At 44.0% G+C, this 27,976-nt stretch overlaps 1 protein-coding gene across 29 annotated transcripts in view; it reads left to right on the forward strand.

Annotated features, from left to right (window-relative positions):
* MADD (MAP kinase activating death domain) overlaps positions 1-9,449 on the forward strand; it is a 135,710-nt gene extending 126,261 nt beyond the window's left edge. For all 29 annotated transcript variants that reach the window (XM_075927624.1, XM_075927623.1, XM_075927633.1 and 26 more), the window contains 3 exons: positions 44-113; positions 5,776-5,822; positions 7,838-9,449. In XM_075927624.1, the coding sequence (XP_075783739.1) occupies positions 44-113; positions 5,776-5,822; positions 7,838-7,945 (225 nt within the window). In that variant the 3' untranslated portion in view covers positions 7,946-9,449. The remainder of the gene's footprint in view (positions 1-43; positions 114-5,775; positions 5,823-7,837) is intronic.
* The last annotated feature ends 18,527 nt before the right edge of the window (positions 9,450-27,976 follow it).

Here is a 27,976-nt window from a genome sequence, read left to right on the forward strand (position 1 = left end):
TATCGTCTAATCTTGTCTTATTTTCCTGCCTGTTTTGTTGTAGGTTTTCATAGAGCTGAATCACATTAAAAAGTGCAATACTGTGCGAGGAGTCTTTGTCCTGGAGGAATTTGGTAATTACATTATTTTGATATTAGGTCTGTACTCACATGGCAGTAACTCAAATTTCCAGTCCTCAGTCTCAGAATTGTGTTCATTAGATCAATAGTTCTCACCCAGTAGTATGAGTACCCCTAGGGTATATAGAGGTTTTCCAGGGCTACATCAGCGCATCTAGATATTTGCGTAGTTTTACAACAGGCTATTTAAAAAGCTCTAGTGAAGTCAGTACAAAATAAACTTGCATACAGATATGCCTACTTACAGATACCAACATACTTGTTTATCCTGCTTGCTATACTATACACTGAAATGTAAGTAAAATATTCATGTTCCAATTGATTTATTTTATAATGGCAAAAATGAGAAAGTAAGTAATTTTTCAGTAATAGTGAGTAAGTTATACTAACAGTGACCTGTGACTTTCATATTTTTTGTTTTTATTTTGTAAGCAAGTAGATTTTAAGTGAGGTTAACTGGGGGTTCTGAAAGGGGTACAGTGGTATGGAAAGGTTGAGAGTCAGGTAGGCAGCTGCAAAGAGAAGTAGAAATATAGATTGCATCTGAGAGACTGTCTTGACATTATCAGAGTAAACTTGTAAATTTTCATAATTGTGGCTTGTTGCCCAGATGCATGTTGTTAGAAGGCCATCGAAGGCACTTTGCGTAGCATGGATAACCATGAATCAAGGAAGTGAGAGGTACTTAGAAATAATTTCTTCAGCATTTTCCTTAGAAGTCAGATTAAATGTCTCACAAATATCCAGACAGACTTGTCAATCCATACTCTCAGAAGTATTTTTGCTCAGTGAAATTTCCCCTTTGCTTCTCTAGAAAAGTTTTATTTTTTTTTATTCTGGAAAAAAAAGAGGATGTGCCTATACCTTAGTTTAGTTGATGGTTTTATTTGCAGGGTAAGGTGGTGAGGGGAGATGTGATGGTAGAGGAACTGAAGAACTTATGTTATTTGGCCAATGACTGGGCAGTACTCAGGAGTTTTCCAATATCAGTGTGAATCTTAATATTCTGAACCACAGTCTGAAAAAATAGAGGTCTCTTAAGATTTTGAAGATGTATAAAATATCTGAATCTTTCATACCTTTTGAAAGGGTGTGCTCAATGATTCTATTTATGAGCACGTTAGACAGACATCTATCAATGATGGTCTAGAAGGTACTGGGTCCTGCTGTGAGGGCACGGGACTGGACTCGATGACCTCTCGAGATCCCTTCCAGTTCTAGTGTTCTATGATTCTAAGTTTGGAGTGGCTTATTCTTTCCTATGTGACTGCACATTTGTGTAGAACTTCATGGAAATGTGCACATTTACAAATTGATTTCAGTGGTTGATTAATGTTTCTTTTTTCTTACATCCATCATTTCAAAAAATAGTGTCTTTGTTTTCAGACATTCTGGTTCTTTTGCCCTGCTTTGGATTAAAGGGCACTGACTGATGGATCCTGTTTCCTAATAGTCTAAGAAATGTTACTGATGCTCAGATCTGGATACTTCATATCCTAATCTTGACTTTTATAGCCCCTCCTTCCTCTTATGATACCAAATTGTTCATAAAGTGTAGGATAGTTTATGGATGTAAGTGCTGGCCTAAAGGTGAAGATTTCCACAATGTATGGTTGCCTATTGCTCTGGTGCCACATTTACCCCAAATAGACAACAGGTTTATTATAACCTTGATGATAGCAAACACAGTTGCAAAATAGTAATGATAATAAGTACACAAAGCTGAGAGATCAGATTCCATATAATCTGCTAAAACCATAATAGGTAACTTCCACTACCCATTGGAGGGACAGTTTGATACCGTGTTGCTTTTTCAAATAGCTATTTCTGAAGCAGCACAAGAAGAGACAACATTTAATTTAATCCAAAGTAATACAGAGAAGTTGGTCAAAAAGTAACTATACTTTTAGTCAATAAGTAATAACAGCCATAACAGTCATGAATTTTGAGATCATTGTGAGAGGGATTGTAGTAAATGTCAGTATTGTGTCACTCAACTTTACAAAGGGCAGCTTTCAAGTTAAAAAAATAAATCAGGAAGCAAGATAGAAAGAAGCTGAAAACAAATATTAAAAAAAATAAATTATCACAATAAACCTAAAAGCTATTTAAGCAACTTGATGAATCACAGAAGTCATTCCTACCCCTGAAAAAAGTAGAAAAAAGAAAGACAAGAAAAATGTGCAATGATTAAAAGGCAAGGGTCAAGAGATTAGAATGCTATCCTTCAATTCAAATTAAACCTATAAAAAAGGGACATAATCTGTGGCCTGTAAAATTAAAGGAAATTAAGGTGGGAAATTAAGATGGAATTGTAAGCTTCTTTCTGCACCCAATCTCCATCCCAAACCTCTGGAAAAACTCATGGGCCAAATAATTGGCAAGTCTTTAAATATGTCAGAAGGAATCTTGCGTGGAGACTGGTCCACCACACAACCCATGAGAAAATGAACACAAGGTAGGCACTGTAGAGACTCTAACCTGCTTTCTTGTACAGAGACCAATGGAATAGGGGAAGGGGGTGTCTTTGTGTTCTGACTTGCCCCAGCACAATCCTCACAGCCCCCATTCACTGGAAACCAGACAATGGGAACTGCCATAGCCCATCCTTGTGGAGCCCCCTCCACCCCCTTATGGTGTGCACCATGCAGAGATGCATATGCTGGCCCCAGCAGCTGGGCACTTTAGTGACTTTTAAAGATAATGAAGATGGGAAGCTATTAGATGCTATGCTCAAAAGAGAAATTACAATAAACCACTAGGATAAAATGATAATATTTATACAAAAGTTCTGATGGATCTTTAAAATTAAGTGAACGGACTGGGAAAAAAAATACTAAATCCTGAAATCAAATTTGGTGCTTGAGAACTAGAGATGTAACCACAGTTGTGCTTTAATGAAGGGCATGAGCACTGATCCTGAGGATTCTTGTTCAGTGAGACTGACTTTGTTCCCAGAAAATGTAGTTAACTTTAATAATTTTTGATGCTTTAGTGGTTTCGAAGCATGGTCTTTTTAGTAGGAGTGGAAGAAGTTGAGTATCACAAGACAGTAGGAAATTAAAGGACATTTGTTAAACACAGGATTGACATGGCAAAGTAGACGTTTGAGATGTGATTTGAGCCCAGGGCACAAGAAAGAGCCAGGGTTGTTGTCCACAAATGGGAACAAAGATTTAAAGGAAATGTGGAAGTATAGGGCTCTCACCTCTGGAATTTGAGTTACTGCTGTGTATGTGTGCTTTACTTTCTCGTGGCCCCTTCACCGCCGCTGCTATGAAAACCTTCATTCTCCAGCAGGTAAAGTGATGTCCCGTGAAACAGTTCTGTACTAGTGCCATATATTCTCCTTCACAGGGCCAGAGATTAAAGGATGGTGCTTAGTAACTTATTCCCTTCATCTTCTTAGTTTAACAGTACTGAGTCAATTTTATTGTTAGAAGAAAAAAAATTAGTATGATTCATGTACTCTGTAGTGCTAGCACTTTGAGCTCTGTGTGTGTAAACCCAAAGCTTTTCTCTTCTGTCCTTCCTAACCTCACCCTCTCAGGAGTATTTTTTCTCATCGGAGGATTATGGGGGAGTCATTCATTTGATGAAGTGATTTTAGTGAGTGTGAAAGGAGATGGTTTCTTCCCTAGGTCCTCCTCACCCTGTTGGGTATTTGGGGATCAGGGACTTTACAGTTTCCCTTCTCTCCTTACCTCATGACACCAGCTCCTTCCAGCTTCCTCTTCCTGCTTTTAAAGAGTGTATGATCAATTGTATGTTATCCAGTGAGAAATGAGATTTGTACATCAGTGGGATCCTAACCCATTTGGGTGTGCACCTGCCTCACTCCCCCTTTGTCCTCTGGTGACATGGAGTTAATTTGGAACATCTGGTGCCAACGGGTAAGGCAGCTTGGATGTGCACCTTATTCTCTTCCCAGCTCTAGCCATTGATGTCATGGGGCAGTGCAGCCTGGATATTCATTTCACCCAGTTTTCAGCCTCTGATGTAGCTGCCTCTGTCCAAGAAAATTGAGAATTTCAAAAGCAAATATTTATGTTATGAGCAAAGGCTGCATTTTTCATGGGTCTTTCCAGGAATGTCGATACTGTGATACTCTAGGATCAAATCATAGACATTGATTTTTATTAGAATCCCTTCTCTTTGACCCAGTCTGCACTGCCTAATTTTGACTCACTAGAGTATGATCCCTTTTATCGTACACCTTTTGTTGTGTCATGCCATAGTCAAAGAGGTGACATCTGCATGGCTAGGTTTTGGTGTCCATTTCTCCCCCCTCCCCCCAGCTCTTCATGTTGAGCTGATGTTTATATATTTTGCCTTTGTTACTGTTTTTCTGGCACTAGGTGCTATGCTTTATAACATACTTCTCCTTCCTCACCTTCCTCTGTTAAATTGGTACTTATTTGGTCTGGTTTTAAATAATTTATAATGTTTCCTTTAAAATGTTTGTTGTCATACAGAAATTCCAAGGCAGGTTTCAGCCACTCTGAAAGGAAAGGATTCAAAATAAAACTGTCTGGTTCTGAAAATCTAAAGTTGCCTTTTTTATGTTTGTAGTGCATCATTATACTTCTTGTGCTCTGTTTGTTCCCTATTTTGTCTTTCCATGAGATTTGTGCATAGTGTTATTCACACATACTCAGAAGAGTGGAACAGAAGTACAGTGTAGGTGGAATACTCCTAATTGGAGGGTTGCAGCTTTCAGCATGGGGCACACTGCAGGCTAATGAGAGCAGAGTGTAACATTTTCCTTTGGCATTCTGTGCTACCTTCCTCTTTTGTTAGGAACAGTACAAAAGAGCAAAGGCTGAGCTTTCTTGCTAAAAGATTGCATCTGTGTCATCTGCTGCAACTTTTGCTGATGTTTCTTTAATACACCTTAGAGGCAAATGAAGCTTGAGATTTTGAGGGCCATTTATAACTGAAATCTTGTATCTTGGTAGTTTGAGCATCTTCATAAAGCAATGAACAGTTTCTTTGAGGTCTCCAGGTAAACTCCAGAGTACAGGTGTTAGATGTAATGAAATACGTTTAATGAAGACTGTCCAAGATACTGGAGAAGAAATAGTCTTCCACTCTAGAAGATTGGTTTCTCCATAGCCCAATCCCCATTCTTTTCATGATTTAACTGAATCCCATGAAAAAGTCTTCAGTCATTCTTACACAAACTACCATGTTGTTGCACAGGGAAAATTCAGATTTCTAGAGGGCATACTGGGGAGCAGTTAAAGTAGCAAAGTGGCTGTAAAAGAGATGTTGGTTAAGACTATATGGTTGTGCCAGTAATTGGATTTTACCATGTATTCTGCTAACAAGAATTACTAGCACCAGCACAACCAATGATGAATCAGAGAGACATCAAACACCTATTATTATTTTTTTCTCAATCAGTGAGCCAAATAAATGTTTTATGCATCTTTGAGATACATGTACCTCTGAAGGTATCTTCAAAAGACCATGACAGTATAAATATAGGGAAAGAATAGTATCTAGAAGTGAGGAGTAGTGAAATGCCCTGTTTCTGCAGCTGCTGTCTGTGTACATCCCAACCCCTTTCCTTTGGGAACATTGTGCTATTTCTTTCACTTTTTCCTCTCGTTTTTTGAACTTTTTGTTTTGTCTCTTACCCGTCCGGTTTTAGTTCCTGAAACTAAAGAAGTGGTGAGCCACAAGTACAAGACACCAATGGTGAGTGAACTGTCATGCCTTCTAGTTCTTTTTAGAAGGTATATATTTAAGTTCTCATACGATTCCCATCACTCTGGTATCTGAGACTTGTCTTTTGTCCTTCAGTTCACTGACCTAATAACATGTGGGATGCGGTTGAGACATTTCCTCCATATGGAAGTTCTGTGGAAGAGTTTTAGTAGAAAATATTAGTGAAGAGAGTAGCAACTGAGATTGCAGAATTATGCAACTCCAGAGCTACAGTGAAACACAGCCTTCTTTTTTGTTCTAGCTCTCATACGAAGGGCTGCAGCTTCATTTTTCCTACTTCTATAAAATGAAGGGAAATCCTGAGGTAGAGAGGTTAGTTGGTGGATTTTTAATCAGATTTGTGCTGTTGGTAAGTGTTGAATTGATTACTTTGCAGACCAAAGTGCTTGATCAATAAAATAGATAAGAGGTGGGTCTAACCTCTGAGGATACATTGCTTTCTAGCTATGTTTATAAAGTGTTCTCCCCCTTTTGGTATAATACTGAAGAGTGAGATATATCAAAGAGATTTTGGTATTGAGATATAGGTATTGATCCCTGTCTGAAAAGTATTGCTTCTTGTCAGACAAGATAGAAGATAGATGGGTTATTTATCAGTTTCATTGTATCAGTTTTTATATTCTTAATTGATGAACACAAGATAGCAGTTAAAGATCGTATTTACCATTTAATTACATACTATATTTGATGGCCAGATCTGTGTATACTTGTAAGGGAGGAATGAAAGTTAGGAATTATCCTCAGAACTTCCACTCCTGTATTAGTTACCTTTTGTCTCTGAGATTATAGTGATCATATGGAAGTTCAGAATTCTTACAGGAGATTATTTGAATCACGAGGCAGTAAAACTACACAAATATTCTTTTAAAGAGGGCATTTCATATAAAATTAATAGATTTAAGGACACGTTGAAGTCAAAGTATATTCCAGAACAAAAAAGAGAGTACAGCGGGAAAGTAAAATCAGGTTAAATGAAAATGTTGTTAGTTAGCCATTTGATCCCATTCTGTAGCGCAAGAACAAACCAATGTACATCTTGTATCATAACACCTAGCTCTTATATAATGTTTTTAAATGTATAGAACTCAAATTGATTAACAGGTATAGTATAAGCCCCACTTTACAGATAGGGAAAGGAGAGCGGCACAGCAAGATGGAGCAGTCCGAGGTCAGCCAGCAGATCACTGGCAAAGCTAGGATGAATACAACTCTGATCCCCCACATCCTAACTTTTATTGGCTCATACTCCCCTCCCATAATGCCTAAAGATGGCTGTTGCATTAAATGGCAATAAATTGCATAGTTTAAAACATAATTGTAAATACTTTCCAGTGCCAGGTACAATTAAACTATGCATCTTTCTATCACAGGATAATGAAGCAAATAGCTCAGTATTAGAATTATTTATGAAAAATAGTATCTACCGTTATAATAGCTGGGATGATATTACAAGAACTAGCAGTCTCTATGTTTCTGGACATTAAAATAATCATATTTGGAAGTAAGGAAGAAATTCCAACACCTCCACTGAGATTTGAGGAACAGTATTGGACAATTAGGTGTGTTATAGTAATTTTAGATCACCCCTTTCCCCACTACCAAAGGAGTCCTTGCAGTGCTTACAGCTTGGCATTAGCACATGTTAAACTCATAATGCAAAATGATACTGGCCATTGTTTTCTTCTATGGTATAATTTTTTTAATGTTCTAATCCTAAACTCCTCTCTCATTTGGTATATTTTATTAACTTTTGGCACTCTCCTTTCCACCTCATCATAAGGATAGCATAGGGTAGCTTGTGCCATTCCCTCCCCCTGTTGTTGTTGTTGTTTTTTAGCCAGAGCCCTCTCTGCTGTTCTGAAAGGTGCACTCTGAATAGGATTTTGAAGGAGGGAGGATATACAGTAAATACAAATCTGTCAGTGAATTTTTATGAAGTGGTAACTGTTTGGAAACTCATTATCTCCTTTTCTAACATTTTCTAGGCCCATGAGATCTGCTATTCCGTGTTGTGTCTCTTCTCTTATGTGGCTGCAGTTCGTGGGAAAGAGGTAGAAAACAAAAGCAAACCCCCTCGGCCTGTTTCCAGCTGATCACAATATTGGGAAATGCTTGCCCACTGGCACATTGGTGTGTAATACTCCCATTTCTGTTGCTGTTACTGATGCTCACATTACTGATCCCAGTGAGAACTTGGTTATTTATGTATGATCTTGCAAGTCTTTCCCCTTAGAAAAAAATAAGACTCTATTGTTCATTCTCCTGCTGAAGTCATTCTTACTGGAGTTTTTACACGAGCTGTGCTTATCAGACCGTTCTGAGCATCAGCATCCACCTATAATTGAGGGTGGCTTGCTCTGGGTGTTCTTTGGAATTCCATTTCCAAGAAGACTAATGCATTTGGAATTCAGTTGTTTGTTTCTAGTGGTACCAGTGTCACAGGTTTCTTCACTTACAGCTGTAGGCCTCTGTTTTCAGATTCTATTTTATACACAAAGAAAGCAGCTTAATCCTTGATGGATCACTTCTTGTTGTTTAACTGTGATATTTTGTATTATTTTTCTTCTGTGTTTTCATGCTTTACCCACCAATTTGGATTTCTTGCCATGTGGCCCTTCAATTCTGTTCAGTAAAGATGAGCAATCTAGCTACCTTCAACTCCTCTGACAATAGCCATCAATTAGATATGGTGCTTTAAGAAGAATGTTAAATGTATAAAAGTATGGAATTATTTTTTCTTTGGTGGGCAAAGGACTGGTTACTTATATAATGGATAGGCATCATGGAAGGGAGAAACTTTGACGGCTTATATTTTATGAAATATTCTTCAAACTGATATGCATGTAACACTTGTGTGTTTTTTCAAATGGGAATTTAGAGCTACTCCACTAACATCCCAAGAGTGAAGTGTGTAGTAGTAAGTAAAGAGAGGTAAAAATTTGGAGAGAGGGCACTGAACCATATGGCAAACTCATGTGGTATTGGATTATCACTACAGTTTCCCTAAAGCACTTCTAGAAGAGTCTGTGTACACTGGTTTTATAGAAAACTTGCAGAAACCCACAGAATTATGCAAAGTGAATTGTGTGGATTCAGCTTTTTGAGATGATGGTACTGTAAATGTTGGTTCCAGATCTTGTTTTTTGTTAACTGCTGCTTCTGTCAAACTATACATGTATATCTCAGAGTTTTGAAAATACTGTGTAATGATACTCAGTTAAAGTATCCATCTTGCACCTTATTTTAAGTAAGCTGAGAATGAATGTTTGAACCCTGTTTGTTCTTTCTGAACTGTACTGAACTCGGGGGGCGGGGGGGGGGGGAGTCCCTGAGATGCTGGAAGGATAGAGAAAATAATATTAAATGTAAAATATCTGATGGAGTGCTCTAATACAAGCTGGCTTGCTATCTGGTTTGACATAGGCTTCTGAGTAATTGCACCCAGAAATAATCCTGTTTGTCTTAGGGTATGTACTATTTTGTTTGGAATACACAAGGAATGACTGGAGAAATGATGTAAATATTCTAGTACCGTATCTATTTATAGAAGACTGTACAGCTGTCTGAATGTGAGAATAAAACTATCATTTAACCACTGATGGCTTTTATCCTGCAGTGTTTGTTTCCATTGGTCTATTTGACTCTGCAATGTAATTGTCTATATAAATAATACATAATATGCATATATGAAATAAATTCCATTCTTGAAATAGTGGAAATATTATGTTCTCAAACATGAAAAAAGTAAATGTGTGCAACATTCCAAGTTATTTATGTTGGTAACCATCTTCTAAAGGGTTTTTTTTAATATAATGGCATAACATCAAAAATAGAATATTAGAATTGGAAGAGACCTTGAGAAATCATCAAGTTCAGTCCCCTGCCCTCATGGCCAGGACCAAGCACCATCTAGATCAGGGGCCTCCAGCTTTTTTAAGCATAAGATCACTTTTTGAATTTAAGTGCGATCAAGGATCTACCTCAAACCAAAACACCCTTGTCCCGCCTCCTTCATGCCCCTTTTCCGAGGCCTCGCCCCTGTTCACTTCGTCCTCCCTCCCTCCCCCATTCTCCCTTTCACCAGGCAGGGGCAGTGGGTTGGGGCACAGGCTCTGGTCTTGGGCTAAGGGATTTGGAGTGTGAGAGGGGCTCTGAGCTAAGCCTGGGGAAAGGGCTTGGGGTGCAGGAGGGGGTTCATGAACGGGGCAGTGGATCAGAGCTGGCTCAAGCTGGTCACTGCTTACCTCAGGTGGCTCCTAGGTGGTGGTGCAATAGGGCTAAGGCAGGCTCACCCCTGCCCTGGCCCTGTACCACTCTCAAAAGCAGCCAGCAAACAACCTCCATCCCAAGCCGTATTGTGCCCTCCTCCTCCATTCTATGGAGATAGAATACACGGTGGGAGAGAGGGCACCCTGATATCAGCACTCCCGTCTCTGCTTTGTACCACAAGCAGGAGGCTCCCGGGGATGGGCAGCTCCAAGGCAAAGGGCAGGAGATGTGCAGCAGTGCAGGGAGAGGCAGCTGAAGTGCTGCGCTTTATAGCCTCTTGGCCAAACCAATCAGGATCACCTGTGAGAGGCTCCAAGCTCTACTGGTAGATCTTATCGACTGATTGGTGACCACTGATCATCCCTAATAAATGTTTATCTAACCTGTTCTTAAAAATCTCCAAAGATGGAGATTCCACAACCTCCTGAGGCACTTTATTCCAGTGCTTAACCATGCTTACAATTAGGAAGTTTTTCCTAATGTCAAACCTAAAGCTCCCTTGCTGTAATTTAAACCCATTTTTTGTCCTATCAGCAGGAGTTGCAGAGAATAATTTGTCTCCCTCCTTTTTCTAACAACATTTTACTTACTTGAAAGCTGCTATGTCCCCTCTCAGTCGTCTTTTTTTTCAAATTAGACAAACCCATTTCTTTCTGTCTTCCTTGATAGATCATGTTTTCCAGAACTTTTATCATTTTTGTTGCTTTTCTCTGGGCCTTCTCCAAATCTTTTCTGAAATGTGGTGCCTAGACTGGACACAGTACTCCAGTTGAGGCCTAATCAACGTGGACTAGAGTGAATAATTATTTCTCATGTCCTCCTTCCAACACTCCTGTTAATGTATCCCAAAAATGCATTTTTGTCTCCTAAAAGAAAGTTTTTTAAGAATATTAATGGTGAATACTGAGGTACAACTAAAAACCCATTTTCTCCATTCATTACAACGGCAAAGGATTTTTTAGGCCCTTTGGGGAACCTTTTTTGGGTCGGTGCCATTGACCCATGGAAAAATCAGTTGGGGACTGCACACAAGTGAGAAGCAAAAAAATCCCCAAGCCCTCACTGACGTGGCCCCTGACTGAGAAGGAGAAAGACACTCCTCACATTCCTTCGCACACCAGAGCATAGTGGGGCCCAGGAGAGTAGATTTTGTGTGCTCCAGTCCCTCAGTAGGCACAGGCTCCCCAATGCTAGGAGGGGAGCCCAGAGTCTTGGGTGCTGAATCCAGGCAAGCCGGGACACATCCAGCCCCCAGGCCTGAGGTTCCCCACCCCTGTTTTAGGCATAGAAATACACTGAGGGGTTTACAGGATTATGGCTGATTCTTCCCTATTTAAAAGATCAAAAATTAACAAACCATGAGCATATTGTCCTGACCACTTTGCATTTATGTTGTATCCTGTTCCCTCTCCCTTTCTCTGTTGTTCACCATTTTAGATTGTAAATGCTTCAGAGCACAGTTTATACAATGGTAATCTTAGGGTTCGGATGCATGCTCATTATCCCCCTTTTAAGTGTGAAGTATCCCAGGAATGACTAAACAGAGTGAATTTACTCTGCCATAGAAAAGATGTTCCTTTTGAAGCAATGCTGGGTTGCTGCTGAAGAAGCAGGAAAGAATATTTATTGGAAATCTTTCCTTGAGAAACTGTTGGTTCTGCACCCAGGTCTTACTTGAAAATGAAGTTTGGAGTGAGACCTGAAAGAATCTGTAATCTAAAAGAACCTTGCTTCTTTTGAATATTCAAAGTCTTTAAAAAAGGAGAGCTGTGTAAATATGGTTCTGCAAAGGCATTACAGATGTAAAAGCTATTAATATGAGCTATTAATAACTGGCATTGTTTGTGAAGAACTCTATCATTGGATGGTTGACCATCAGCAACAAGTCCATAGGGTTGGCTGAATAGTATTTAATTAAATAAGAACTGGAATACTACTCTTCACAAAAGAGTATCTGACTTTGTTTCTAATTGGAGGCAAAAATGCTGAATGAGGAGTAAACTGAACTCATGCATGCTGTAGCAACTGCCTTGAATCTGATTAAGTCAGTACTAAAGCCCTGTTGCGCTGCCTGATTGTCATATGTCACAGAACAGAGCATTATCTATTTATGCAGTGTAGTTGTAAAGCGGTGTTGACCCCAGGATATTAGAAAAATAAGATGAGTGAGGTAGTACAGGCAGTCCCCGACTTACGTGGATCCGACTTATGTCGGATCTGTACATACGAACGGGGCTTTTCTCGCCGCGAGGATGCGGGTGGCGGGACCGCCCAGATGCGCCGTGGTCCCGCTGCCCGCGTCCTCCATGGCGACAAAAGCTGCTCCGCATCTCCCTGGTCTGCTGGGGGGGGGGGAGGGTGCAGCTAGTGCGCCTTCCCCCTCCCCCAGCAGACCAGGCTTTTCTCGCAGTGGAGGACACGGGCGGTCCAGCCGCCCGCGTCCTCCGTGGCGAGAAAAGCCGCTCCGCGTCTCCCTGGTCTGCTGGGGCTGGGGTCCCCAGCAGACCAGGGAGATGCGGAGCAAAGCCGTGGCGAGAAATGCCGCTCCGTGTCTCCCTGGTCTGCTGGGGGGGGGGGGGGCCCTAGCAGACCAGGGAGACGCGGAGCGGCTTTTGTCGCCGCGGAGGACAGGGGCGGCGGGACCACCCGCGTCCTCCGCGGCGAGAAAAGCCTAGTTGCCCCCCCCCCCCAGCAGACCAGGGAGACGCCGCCCGCTTCCTCCTCGGCTTTGCTCCGTGTCTCCCTGGTCTGCTGGGGGGGGTGCAGCTAGTGCGCCCTCCCCCCCCCCCAGCAGACCAGGCTTTTCTCGCCGACGCCTGGGGTAGAGCAGCTGGGGCGCTGCTGGGTTGGTCCCGCAGCTCCGCTCCTTGGCGCTACTGGACCAACCCAGCAGCACCCCAGCTGCTCTGCCCCAGGCGTCCCCAAGTCAGCCGCTGCTGAAACTGACCAGTGGCTGACTACAGGAAGCCCGAGGCAGAGCTGCTCTGCCTCGGGCTTCCTGTACTCAGCCACTGGTCAGTTTCAGCAGCGGCTGACTTGGGGACGCCTGGGGCAGAGCAGCTGGGGTGCTGCTGGGTTGGTCCAGTAGTCCTGAGGAGCGGCGCTGCAGGACCAACCCGGCAGCGCCCCAGCTGCTTTGTCCCAGGTGTCCAGATTCAGCTGCTGTTGAAACTGATCAGCAGCTGATTCCAGGAAGCCTGGGGCAGAACAGCTCTGCCCCTGGCTTCCTGGAATCAGCCGCTGATCAGTTTCAGCAGCGGCTGACTTGGGGACGCCTGGGGTAGAGCAGCTGGGACGCTGCTGGGTTGGTCCAGTAGCCCCGAGGAGCGGCACTGCGGGACCAACCCGGCAGCGCCCCAGCTGCTTTGTCCCAGGTGTCCAAATTCAGCTGCTGTTGAAACTGATCAGCGGCTGATTCTAGGAAGCCCGGGGCAGAACAGCTCTGCCTCGGGCTTCCTGTAGTCAGCCGCTGGTCAGTTTCAACAGCGGCTGAATCTGGACACCAGTTCCGACTTACATACAAATTCAACTTAAGAACAAACCTACAGTCCCTCTCTTGTACGTAACCCGGGGACTGCCTGTATCTGTTTTTTAGATCAATTTCTGTTTTAGAGCGAGAGAGAGAGAGATCGGCTTTTGAGCCAACAAGACCTGAAGAAGAACTCCACATGGCTGGAAAGCTTGTCTCACCCACATAAGTTGGTCCAATAAAAGATATTTTCTTGCTCACCTTGTCTTTCCATGATCTATTTAGAGAGTCTGACTGAAGATCAGTTTCCTAAGCAAGGCAAACAGAGATAATAGAGAAGATACATCTGGTTATCCATATTAACACCATCCCTTGAAGAACAACCTGAAATGTTAGCCACTACTTTCCTCATCACTATCCCCTTTCTTGTCTTCACCAGTGGCCATCATTCTGTCCCCTTCCCCCCCCCCCCCGGTCTACATCTCTACTCTGCTGCCTTGGGATGCCACTTTTATAGTATGTTACACTGACATTCTCATTTCTGATGTATACTCAGTAGGGGTTTTCCCCCTCTTATATGTATTTTCTTCTCTTACCATGTTAAGGTGTCCTTTTTCTATAGGTTAGTATATTTATAATTTCATCCTGTAGTTATGCACATCAGTTCATTGCCATGGCACCTTTGCAGTTGGATGTTCCACCCAAAACCTTCCAGAAGCTGGTGTCAGTTCATGTTCTGTGGTCAGCTCATGTCATTATGGACAAAACTCCCTCTTACATCCTACTTCTAGTTCTTCATAACTTGGGGATTACCTAAGTTTATCTTTGCCATAGTTCATAAGCCTCAAACCTCGTGCTAACGGCTAATGCCAGTATTTTACAGGATACAAACCTGTAAGTTCCTTGCATTACTGCTGAATACAATAAAGCAGAATATAACGCAAAGAAGTGAATATATTAGAGGTAAGTTGGCCCACTGGACTACAAAAGGAAACTTGCTTATTCAAATGGAAGAGTCTCTCCATCTTGGAAATTCAGAAAGAGGTAGAGCGTACATAGTCCAAAGTCAAAATAATGATGCACTGTCTACTACATTTAACACTATTAAATCTGTGTCAGAGCTCAGCCAACCTTGCTGCTATTTCTGCTTTCCACTTTCTATGGCACTGATCATTTGTCTTCATGCTACATTCAGTTTCTAAAAAGGATTGCTTCCTATTATGCTAACCCTTACTTGGACAATCCTTTGTAGCCTCTTTTTATGAAGATAGCATTTTTCATATCCACTCACTGTGTTAGTGAGGTTCAGGCCCTGAAACAGATGGTTTTGTGGTCTTACCCCAAATTCCTATCTAACATGACTTTTTGTGTCAAGATCAGTCATTAATCTGCTTCTATTGTCTTTCAAACTTTATTTCACATCTAGATTTTATTGCACATATCGTTAAGAGTAGGCATCAGTCCATCTCAACATACTATTTAAATGGACCAAAATATATATACTCAGACACTGTGACTTTGCAGGTGTTCAGACAACTGTAGGGATTACAGCATATTCCGCTGTGGATAAAGCAGTCTCAACTGCATGCCTAAGCAATGTTTCCATCATTGAGATATACAAAGCTGCTGCTTGGATGTGTTGTGTACAGTGTTGTTTTTCCAACATGGCCTCTAGGTCACCACCTACCCTGAGCCGCCCTGCTTATCCTCCACCCTCACTCCTCTACCTTCCATAATCACAGCCCTCCTGCCCTAAGCCCTCACATGCTCAAGGCCCTGCCCTGACTCCTGCACTCCTTGCACTGCCAGCCCCCTGCCCTGAAGGACCCAGGCAATGCTGGCTTAGTCTTCTAGTTTAGAATAATTTTCAGTAACAGTGCATTAACATTGGGTCTGGCTAACATAACTGTGTTCTATTCCTGTGGTGTCCAAACAGTTCTATAGCAAACTAATCATCCTCAACCAGCCAAATAGTCACATGTAGCTAGTGTGTTGGACACCACGGTTCTATTTTGTAAATATTCATGCAAGATTTTTACTACTAAGTGTAGCCCCATGTCCAAGTATTGCAAGGTGGATGAGATAATATCTTTTGTTGGAGTAACTGTGGTCAAAGAAAAAAGTTGACAAGCTACACAGAACTCATCAGCTACGTCTAGACTGGCATGATTTTCCACAAATGCTTTTAATAGAAAAGTTTTTCCGTTAAAAGCATTTGCGGAAAAGAGCATCTAGAGTGGCACTTTTTGCGGAAAAGCGTCCGTGCCAATCTAGACGCAGTTTTGCGCAAGAAAGCCCCGATTGACATTTTTGCGATCGGGGCTTTTTTGCGCAAAACAATACCGCGTTGTCTACACTGGCCCTCTTACGCAAAAGCATTTGCGCAAGAGGGCTTTTGCCTGAACGGGAGCAGCATAGCATTTCCGCAAGAACACTGACAATCTTACATGAGATCGTCAGTGTTCTTGCGGAAATTCAAGTTTTGCGGAAAAACTTGCCAGTCTAGACACAGCCTTCAAGTATTTCAAGGACAGTTCCAGGAAGAGTGTAACTGTTTTAAAAAACTTCGATCTATAGTATTTATACATCATTGGTTATCATATTAACTTAATTAAGATTCATATTGAACTGTCCAAAGAACTGTCTGTTCTTTGCTTTTCCTGGATTTGCCTGTTTTGCTTTACTGATTTTTTTCCTTCCTCTTATAATTTCTTTTCTAGTTATTGTAGAAAGCTTTTGAAAAATGATTATCTAAACATGCTCTGAAACCACTTAAGCTTGAGAGTAGTTTTATCTCATCCAATCAGTTTTCTAAAAGTAGGAATCTGTGAGAGGAATGGAACAGCGAGATGATGTGTTTTTTGCTGTTTCCCCTGGAAAGATGGTGGGTTCTCATATTTTGTATAGGTGGACACTTTTTAAAATTTCATAGAGATTTTCATGGTTATGAATGTTATGAAGTTACCCTTTATAACTCAAGTTTGACTGTAAAGCAAGTGTAAGGGTTATCTGTTAGTCCCACTGCTGTATGTGGGATTTTCATTCTTTTAATAGTCTGAGTATAGCTGAGGTTCATGTGCATTTTCTACCAAGCACATACAAAAGACCAGATAAAAACTTCAGAAGAAGCTGGGGAAGTGACAGTGAAAAGAAAAGGGGCTGCTTTTTATTAAGAACCGCATCATAAAACAAAACCTTCCTTCATTAGACTTAGTTTCAACATTAAAAACATACACGTATGCGTGCACACATACACAAACAAAGACACTGCCCATTTAAACTTCAATTTGTATTGATTAAAAAGTATGCATTTAGGGACCTAAAAGCTGTTGAAGAATCACTGAAGTCAGATGGATATCACATCTAAAGCCTTGAAGAATTCCTGTGACAGTTCAATGGATGTGAATAGTTTTAGCTGTAGTTAAGAGAGATTTAAGACACTCCCTCCAGCCTTTAGCCAGGTATCATTCAGACTTAAAGTGATACCTGAACTTAGTACTTACAAAACCAGCTCTGCAACATACTAAGCATGTTAATGGTCTGTAAATTTATCTTCAGCTTATATTTGTGACAGTGCTTAAGACTCAGGTATGCTTCACCCTAAAATTGGATATTTGAAAACAAAAAATATGACACCAACAGAAAAAGCAGGAAACAGAACTGTATATACAACAGCTGAGACAGACAAAGTTTCTTACACAGTTGCTTCCCTCAAGTAAATGAAACCAAGCACCCTCAGTTAAAGAAAAACTAATTTGAATGCTTGCTTTACTGATCTTGCATAGGCATCACAAAGCACTGATGTATCTGGACCATAGGCACCTGGCAATATGAGCTGGAGGAGAGGAGCAGTCTGATATGGGTCTTGCTCTTTCTCTGTTCCCTCTGTCATTTGGCACTGGGGGACCAGATCTTTTCAAAATGGTTACAGTGCTGCGCAGATTAATGCTGCCTGGCTGCTCTCGAAGATGGTGGTAAACAAAGGCTGATGTGTTTGGAGACTCTGCGCATGGCTCTGAAGCCAGTCTTAGAGCTTCCTCTATAAGTAGGACCTTCAGTCACGCAATTTGGTCCTTGGTGTGCAGTTTGAAGTCCTTGCAAATTTTGGCAACAGTACTTCCTATGATCTCCACTTGTGCACTTGAGACAGCTTGAGGTTACTCAACTTGGCCCCAAACTTTGCTAGAGCTGGGTCCCTGGACTTGGAATATTCCTAGAATCTGGGTACCATGACCTGATCTAACTCACCACCCCTTTCCATGCTGCCTGGGTCCTAGTAATGGGATGTTGGAGAGAGTTAAAGGAGAGAGAGAGGCCCTGCTTTCAGTTGTGGTGCCCAGTCCTGCTCCAGTCCAGCTCAGAGCAGCTCGGACAGAAGCAGTCTCTACAGCAAAACTCCTTGTGAGCCTCTTAGCCTAGGCTGGGAGCATGCTTGGTTGGTGTAAGAATGATACTGCTGAGTACTAGGAGCTATGAGAGGTTGGCACATGGTCAGCAAAGATGAATTCAAGATTTTTAATGTTAAGCTGTAGCTACTGAGTGTATATAAACTGCAATTTTTCATTGACATAAATTGGCCAAATGTACATGCATTTTCACATCCCTGGGACAAAGATCTCCTTATGTGCCAAATTTCAAGTCTGTTCCAAAGCAGGGAGTGTTAGAGCTGTTAAAAGAAAAGGTTTCAAGAATTAAAGATTAGGGAAAACATTTTTCCCTAACCTTGTTCTCAGAACTGGACCATTTTGGCTGAAATGTAAAATATACAAGTCTGAGGCAGATGAAAGCCTTCAGGTTTTTTTGTTTTGTTTTTTGTTGTGTGTGTGTGTGGCGGGGTTGTGGGGTTTTTTATGTTTTGTTTTTGTTTGTTTGTTTGTTTGTTTTGTAACACATTTTCTCTTTCCCCTGAAAAATTTGTGGCTTTTATTTTGTGTTTGGAAATAAACAGTAAACTTCCATAAAGTATAATTTAGAAGGCAAGTTATTCAAGCCTGTTACTGATGCTAGTAATTAAACTTTTATTGACTCTGCTTGTCCTGGATGAGATGGATGGATGACTAGACAATGACTTGGGTTATGACATCAAATACCAAGCAAGTCCAACCTGAATGAAAGATGAAATTCTTCTTATTCATACTTCTAGTCCATATTTCTTGCTCCTCCACATAAGACTTAAAACAGAAGAGACTAGACCTAACATTCTTAGTATTTCTAATGTTAAAAGTAAACTAAAATTTAAAAAAGGGTTTCAGTCCTCCTTTATCCATTGTAAACAAGAATAATGCTTCCCCCTTTCCCTTCAAGTCCCTGTGAACTTTCCTAGCCTCTCATGCACCATAGCTACTGGGATTAGCCTTCCTTCTCTGGGGTTATTCATCTGGCATGGATCTCAGTTTTCTGATTTACAGGTATAATTGAGCTCATGGCTTGCTGGCTGGTTATCTGTGAATTTAGGGATACTGTTTATTGTCAACATGTCCATCTGTCACTAAAAGTAGGTGCTGGATATTTTCTTCTCTAAATTGGGAGCTCGTGGATGAGGTTGGTCTTTACTTTCTCTCAACCTTTCACCAGTTCGTGCTGTTTCAGTATGTTCTGCTGATGTAGAACTCTGTGTAAACCTTGTCTACACACAAGTAAGGACATTTCAATGACAGCTTTTGTTTCCCTAAAATAGGGGTCTGTGACTGGAAAAGCACTTCAAAGATATCAGTGAGGCTATTTCTAATTCAAACTGAACCCTCCCCTTGGAATTCACTAGTGATTGTGTCATTTACAGAAGAGATGGACATGTTTTATTTTAAGGCCTGGAACTCCTGCTTTAAAACAGTATGTAACTGAAATTTTCTCCCTCTCCTGAAAACATTTGTGGCTTTTATTTCATGTTAGGAAATAAACAGCATACTTCCATAAAATATAATTTAGAAGGCAAGCTATCTAAATAATTACCAATAAAGAAATGGTCAGCGAATCAGCTCATGCCAGATTGGGCATTCTGTCCCATTGTTAAACTTATATCAGATACTTTGGACTAAATCTGTGCTTATTTTCATTTAAGCATCACCAGTGAAAATCACTGAACTTTCACTGTTGTAATTTAGGGCAGAAAGCTGGGGGAGATTTTAAGCTCCTGTAAATCATCATGGCTCCACCAAAGTCAAAGAGGCTTTTCTGATTTATACTGAGGGTCTCATCCTGGACAAAGCACTTAATGTATAAAGAGAGAGCACTTGAAGAGATTAGAAAAAAGAGAGAGCGAGCAAAAGTAAAGTAATTTAAATATTTTTAATGGGCATGTAATTTTTATTCCTGTTACTTTGATTTTTGCATGCATCAGTATCACCTGGCATTGAGGAGATCTTGCAGACTCAGCAGCATCAAGCTAATGAGTGCTTGGATGTTTGAAAATTTATGACTTCGCTAACCTGGGAATCTTTGTATCAGCATAACTGGCTAATGCAAACTCTTTGTGTAGATGTGCTACTCCAACATGATATGGGTCTTGCACTGATGCAATTTATTTTGAATTTAAATGGGTTAAGCCATGTAACTGATTCTGGAGCTTACATCAGTGTAGCTACATTAATAAAAATATTCCCAGTGCCGACTGGCCCTTAAATGAGTCAAGGAACAATCCTTTTTACATATGAAAGGGATATTGGTGTTGTAGGTAACCCCCTTCCCTTTGAGGCAGCCCTGTTCCATTGCATTAACATGATTCTGTGCTGTTTGAAGGTGCTGTCTTTTGGGTGAAATTTGAAGTCCTGATTATTTGTTGCCATTCAAAATTCTATGGCGCTGTTCCCAAAACTTGGTGTTATCTGTGGTGTTCTTGCCAAAGTCCATCACTGATGATTACATTTCAGCTTGTTAAATTTGCACTTCAGTTGACAGCTGTGCTTCTTTGTCCTTCCTATTGTGTAGTATTGTGCATGGTTAAACACTGACAGCATTCCACCAATGGCAAGGTGAAAGGATTTATTAGTTTACATTAGTAAAATATTTTTTGATCATGCAGGAATATTTTTTCTTCTTTAGCTCAGGTTGGCCTGTCAGTCTATGGGATGGATTAATTAGCAGTGGCCTTTTGAATTAGAAAGCAGCCCTGTCCAGTGTAGGTCATAACATTTCTCTGTGATTTATAGCTACTGTACACAGCCCTGTTAGAACATAACTGATGTTTTCAGTAGGGACTGTCAAACAATTCACACACAATCTGGGACTGGGAGGTTAAGCAAAAATGAGCAAAGTGGGCTAAAACTAGGACAGGAATTGAATCAAATCCATGATGCTTGCCTTCTTCCCCAATGTTATTGCCACAAGATACGATTTCAGACTTTGAAGACCAGGAAAAGCTGAACCCTTGCACAAATGCTGTCCTGGAATTTGCTCTAATGAAAAAGAAAAACCATTTTTCTCTATTGCCATGATAAACCTATCCTACTTTTATGCTGAAAAGATCACCTTGCATCCTCCTTCAGATGCACTGAATCAGTACATGTATTTCTTTATTTTGTTGTTATACTGTATGTGCCATACTTTACACTACGTGATATGTTCCTCCACGGATGAGGTAATATCCAGTTTACAAAGACAGCAGGGATTTTTCTTATTGACTGCATTCAGTAGTTTGCACTGAGTGCTTAACCAGAATGAAAGCCTAAAACAGCATTCGTCTTACCACTCCACTCCACCTTTCCAGGATGTCTGAAGGTATCGGTTTCTCAGTGTGATTTTGCAGGTTTTAGCTTCTTTCTTATGTCTATTATTTCCTTAATTCTGTTGTATGGCAGAGACTGGATAGAAATGCATTACAATATCAAATTTGGTTTGACACCCTCTTATGTAGAGCTATCAGCTCTGACTTGGCAGTAAGGATCCTTTCGGTAGGTCACCTTGAGATGAACAGGTTGTCTCTGTAGTCGTCTGCAGGAAAGGACTTACGTACAGAAGCCTGTATCTGAGGGGTGGGATATGAGATGTCTGTGTCTATCTGAACATGAGAATCCCACTATTCAGTCAAGGGCTGTGTCCAGACTCCATGCCTCCGTCGACGGAGGCATGTAGATTAGCCAGATCGGAAGAGGGAAATGAAGCCGCGATTAAAATAATCGCGGCTTCATTTAAATTTAAATGGCTGCCCCGATCTGCCGATCAGCTGTTTGTCGGCAGATCGGGAGAGTCTGGACGCGATGCCCCGACAAAGAAGCCTTTCTTCATCGACACAGGTAAACCTGGTTTCACGAGGCTTACCTGTGTCGATGAAGAAAGGCTTCTTTGTCGGGGCATCGCGTCCAGACTCTCCCGATCTGCCGACAAACAGCTGATCGGCAGATCGGGGCAGCCATTTAAATTTAAATGAAGCCGCGATTATTTTAATCGCGGCTTCATTTCCCTCTTCCGATCTGGCTAATCTACATGCCTCCGTCGACGGAGGCATGGAGTCTGGACACAGCCAAGGAGAATGAGTCAAGTTTTAGTTTCAGAAACTTTGAAATGTCAGAAAAATTAGAATAATCAAAGTCCTATTTTTATATTTGTAGGGGAAATTTTGTTCGAAAGGAAGGATGGAAAATCTAAATCTGATCCTCCCTTAGCCAAACACAGTTGCCATCTTCCTTTGACTACCACCGTATATTTACTATGTCAGTGAAAATGCAATATGAGCAGTTTTAGCACCTGGGCAGTAAATAAAATTGGAATTGCTAAAAAAGGATCAATTAATTGAACCCACTTCTGCAGCTATAGAATGCTTTAATTTTTTCTGAACTTGTCACATAGGAGGTTCTTGGCATGTTGCAAGATTGTTTTTGTGAACACATTAATTCAATTTTAAATGTCTCAGTGTCGGTATATGTTTGTTACTCTCTGGCTCATATTTGCAGGCAAATATTAAATCCCTGCACCTGATGGTTGTCCCCATGTAGAAATGTTTGTCCATCCACCCGAATGGATATGGTTTGAAACTGTTGAACACTCTTCCTTCTTTAGGGGTTAGGGAAACTAACAGCATACTAATTAATGACACAACAAGTAACATCAAAACATTGGCATACCAAGGTCAAATGCTGAAGATAAATTATGAGAAATAATTGTCAAGACCTGGAGCCCAGAAAGGGAGCAAGTGAGGAACAGCCCAAAAACAAAATCAGTATTTAATCCACACACATTTAGAAAGTAAATTATGCCTGGTAACATTTCCACAGCAGCCTGGAAGAGAACATGGAACAGTAATGTAGGAAGCATTCCCTGCCTGAAGCCCAGGGAAGCTGCCACCAGCTCCCAGTGTATGGGGGGTGGAGGAGTCAGCCCGGGGGTGGGTGAGAGAGGGGTGGGAGACATATAAGGGGGAACAGGGATGCGTGAGGCAGGGATGCAGGAGGTGCTGAAGGGAGATTGGGGGATTCCGGGGAGACTTATGGGGCAGATAGAAGCAGGGGGTGCAATGGAAGGAAACTGAAGGTGGTCACAGAGAGGGAGAGGCTGGAGGAGCAGCCTGGCTGGGGAAGGGAGACACACAGGGAAGGGGTTGTATAGAAAGAGACAGCGAGACAATGGCAGCTTCTCTACCCCATCCTTCAGAAGATGGGAAGGGCATTCGGGGACACCAGTGCCTATGCACTTGACAAAATTTAAATTGCTAAATGTGGGTGCCCCACATTCTCCCTGCCCTTGTGCCCCCCTTCTGCAGGCACCAGTTGCCCGTGGGGAAGGGGCTGCCCCACCCAGCAGCCAGAAGGAAATTATTTCTGTGAATTTTTTTAGTGTTGTAGATATCTGCAACCTCTGATCCATTATGATGTGTATTGTGTGCGTACGGATGTGATGTAATATAACATGTGACCTCTTAAAATTAATTACTATAATGAATATGGAAATAAAATATTATTGGTCCACCAAAAGTTTGTGAATGGTAGGATTACCAGATGGCTTCTGTGAGGGTTTGGGGTGCGATCACCCCCTCTCGGTCCGAGAGGAGGGGGTCTGTGGACCCCTTTGTCCCCCTCTTGTCCCTTGGTGTTCCCGGTTCCCTGATGTGGGGCCCGGGCCCCTTGGGTGCAATCACCCCCTCCCGGCTGGAAGGGGGGGGTCAGCGAACCCTGTCAGTGATTACCCGCCGTGCGGGGTGGGGCCACGCCCCCAGTTTAAGTTCTTCCCAGTCTGGGGTTCTAGTTTGTGCTCCTTCCGTCGAGTGTGGCTGTCGGATGCTGTACGCGTCCCGTGGGGAGAGAGGGGGACCCGGTCCCGCCCTCTCTCCGGGTCCCAGCCTGGGACCCTGAGCGCCGGGGCCGCTAGCGCCCCGGCACGGTGGACGGGGGGGGGTGAGGATTCTCCCCCCTTAAGGTCGTCCACCCATGGTCGCCAAAAGCGCCCTGCCCCGGGCTCCTTCCTCCCTCTCGCTGTGTCCTGTGGCCCGTCCCCGGCGCCCCTGAGCCTACCTTGACTTGGCGGTCCGCGGCGTCCGGTCTCTGGGTGGAGTCTCAGGGGTGGGTTCTCCGGCCCCGGCGCGCTCCTGGCTGTCCTGTTCCCTCCTGGCTCGGCGCGGCGGGGTCCGCCCGCCGTCCGAAGAGGGGCTGATCGCTCGCCAGGGGCAGTGGCTGTCCCGGAGGCCCCGGGCCGGTAGCCGGGCTGAGTGGCGCTCACGCTCCGTCCTGCGGTGGGGACTGCTCCTCCGCCGCCGCAAGGAGCCTGCGCCCTGCTTCTCCGGCGGCGGGCCCTTTTGAACTGGCTGGCCGCCGCCCGGGGCCCCACCCCTTCCGGACACATCCCGGCGGGCGGCCCTGTTAAGCGGCCGCGCTCCCTGGCCCCGCCCCCCCCCGAGCGAGCCTGCAGGGGTCGAGCCGGCTGCCGGCGCAGGCGCGGGGCAAGCGCCCCGGCCGGCCGTCCCCGGCGGCCGGTGTTGCGGGGTTGCTGGGGGGGTCTGGGACTGGCCGTCGGCCCCCCACCGGCGGGGGCTCCGGTCGCCCCGCCCCTGGGACAGTGACGGCCCGTCACAGCTTCAAAAAAAAATACCGCGCACACTTGATTTCAGATGTGGGGGAGGGGACCGGCAGGGAGGGAAGCGGGGCAGGACAGGGAAGATCGGAGGGCGGGGGAGAGGGAGAACCGGCAAGCGGGAAGCTGGGCTGGCCAGGAGGGGGTCGGGGAGAGCGGGGGCTGTCTGGGAGAGAGCGGGGGGCGGGGGTAAGGGGGAGAACCGGCGGGCGGGAAGCAGGGCTGGCCGGGAAGGGTTTGTGGAGAGCAGGGGCTGGCTAGCGGAGAACCGGCGAATGGGGCTGGCTAGAAGAGGGTTGGTGGGGAGAGAATTGGCTGGCAGGGAGCAGGGCTGGCCCGCGTGCACGCATATCCCGGAGTGCTGCCCATCCTGCTCACAGTCCCGGGGAAGCACGAGCGAGTCTAGCCCCAGGGATTCCATCCCACCCCAGCCCTGCCCCCTGCCTCTCTAGTGTGTAGTTGCGTACTGCCTGGCTGATAGACACACTCATGCAGCACGAGCGTGTCTACTGGCCAGGCAGTACACAACTACGTACTTATACACATAATAAAATTTACTTATTTAGAAAATACCAGCCATTTATATGTCCGGTAGTCTCTCAATTTATTCCCCATACAGAAACCTCAAATACCAGACACCTGGCAACCCTAGAATGGGTTTACTGGTCCATGGTTTAAAAAAAGGTTGGGAACCAGCTTTCCAGTAGCCATGGGTCCCTAGAAACCTTGACTATCAGAGCAATCAATGCAAGAATGGTTTAACTGAAACAAAAAACAGGACTATGTAGCACTTTAAAGACTAACAAGATGGTTTATTAGGTGATGAGCTTTGCTGGGCTAGACCCACTTCCTCAGATCAAATTGTGGAAGAAAATTGGCACGACCATATATACCAAAGGATACAATCAAAAAAATGAACACATATGAAAAGGACAAATCAAATTTCAGAACAGAAGGGGGATGAGGGGCGAAGGTAAATGTCTGAGAGCTAATGATATTAGAGGTGATAATTGGGGAAGCTATCTTTGTAATGGGTTAGGTAATTAGGGTCCTTTTTAAGACCTACGTGTAAAGTGTCAAATTTAAGCATGAATGACAGTAGAGAGGCTGCTTTCTGCATCTTCTGGTGCGCAGAAGAGCCCGTTTTCAAGAACCGAGGGCCACCTATCTGCACAAGGGAGATCATTTGGGGATTGGTGGGTTTAGGGTGGGGCGTTTGAGCGACAGGGCAAACCCTGGCTGTTGTCTGCAGCCACAGGGACCTTGATTATGTATAAGTTCAACGGCTGGGGCTGAGGAAGCCCTGGATGCCTGAGGAGGGGCTACTGAGGAACCGCTCCCTGCGGCGGGTTGAATGGCCATTGCCATTCCCTTTGCTCAGTCCCAGCTCCCTGCCCGCACTCAGGGCAGGGCCTCGAGGCTACAGCCCCAGTGTCGTCTGGGCGCATGCGCAGCCTCAGTTTCTGCAGCCGCTGTCTGTCGCCTACAGAGGGCGCGCGCTCGCTGCCGGTGCCTCTCCGCTAAGGGGGCCCTGAGGCCGGCAGCCAGTTGCCTTCCCGCGCCCAATGCCCCCGGCTGTCCCAAGGCGGGAGCGAGGTGAGGAACCGCCCCTTGGCCAGCTCCTCCCTCCCTCCCCCACCCCACCCCGGGAACTTGCGTGGGGTCCCGCCCAGATCCCAGCGCGTTTCGCCCTCATGAGTTGGGCCAGGCGTACCAGTACTCGCGTGGCGGGCAGGCGCGAGGCTGGAGTGCCCAGCACTGACCGGGCTGTGCCGGTCCCAGGTGTTGCTCCGCTCGGAGCCCACCCGGTTGTGTTGGTACCCCGGACAGAAGCCATCTTCTCTGCACCTGGCGCAGGTGAGAGGAGCCTGAGGGCAAGGCGGGGCCGGGACCTCATCGCCCGGGGGTCTCGCTCCACTTTCCCCGGCCCCTTCTTGCCTGGGTGGGTAGCAGTGAGGCTGCTGCTGCTGCTCTCTGGACAGATCCGCAGGGCAGCAGCGGCGGGTGTGTTCCCTTCTCGCCGTGGAAGCGGGTGCTGGGGGAAAGCCCCACTGTTGACTGTGGTACAGGAACTGGGCTATGTTGCAAACTGCCCTTTGGGGATGCTTAAAAGTAGCATAATTTGCAGTGAAATAAAGTTACCTGCTCTCACCCTAAAAGGAAGACTCACTGAAGTAACAAAGAATGGTTCTGCCTTAGGGCGGCTGCTCCACAGGGCTGGAGGATTGGATTTTTAGAAGTAAGCATGGATTACGGATTTAAAAATATTAAGTAGATTGTGGGATGGTAATCAGTGTAGACCTGGGTTTCTAGGTCTTTGGAGAAGGCTTGTGTGGCTGATTGAATCTGAGTTTATCGAGATTTTGGAATTACACTTTGTTTAAACTTTCTGGAAGGTTTTTATTTATTTATCTATATAGATATATAGTTTGCTATATATTTGAGAGAATGTCCATCTGTCTTATCCGTTTGTTCAAGAACTCCTAAACGGTAAGAGCTAGGAACACCAAATTGAGTACAGCTTCCTCTTCTCATAACTTAAAGCAAGGTAAGGGTTTGGATGTGCCTGGAATATGATTGCTTCTCTTAAAACCAGAAAAGAGAGAGAATCACTAGGTAGGTGAAAGGAGCTGGCTTTACACAAAACTCTTCTACTTAGCCAACATAATAAAATCACCTCAATAAGAGGGGTAGAGCTTTTTTTGGCAAAATTAGGTGGACAAAATTGTCAGTGTAGACTACATTCATTATACTGGCTTCCAAGAAGCTATCTTACGATGACTACTCTGCTCACCCTTTGGAATTCTGCTGTCCTGCATCCAGCCACACAAGCATGTTTCCCTCCTCCTGCAAAGTTCCCGGGAAGTTTTGATTGTTTAGCATGCAAAGCTAACATAACTACTGAGCATCCTTGCTCCTGACAGCACAGAGGCTCCTACCTGGATTACAGGGGTTGGGATGGATTTCCTTGGTCTATGGAAAGAGGAGGCCTTGAGGGAACAGAGATAGAAACACACAGGGCCAAAAGGGGGCACATGGCCCAAGTGCCATGGGTGGGAGGGGCAAGGGGCTTACCAGCAACTGGCAGGGGAACTAGTACTGGCAGGAGAGGTCAACAACCCTTCCCCCTCTTCCCCCACGCTCACTAGCAGTAGCTGGGTAAGCAGAGGAACAGGGGTCCCAGCTCACTTTGCTCTCCTAGAGTGTCACGTGAGGGATCGACCCTGCAGTCACACTGGTGGGAGGTGGAGCAAGAGAGGAGCGAGTTGCTCTGCTTCCTTCTGCCACTGCTGGTGAGTGCAGGGAGATGGACCAGTGTTCCTAGTAAGCTGTGCACTTGCGTGGCCACCTAAGAGAGATTCATATACCACCCAGCTGATTAACAGAGTGC

This window comes from Pelodiscus sinensis, chromosome 4 (assembly GCF_049634645.1).
Source record: "Pelodiscus sinensis isolate JC-2024 chromosome 4, ASM4963464v1, whole genome shotgun sequence".
NCBI lineage: Eukaryota > Metazoa > Chordata > Testudines > Trionychidae > Pelodiscus > Pelodiscus sinensis.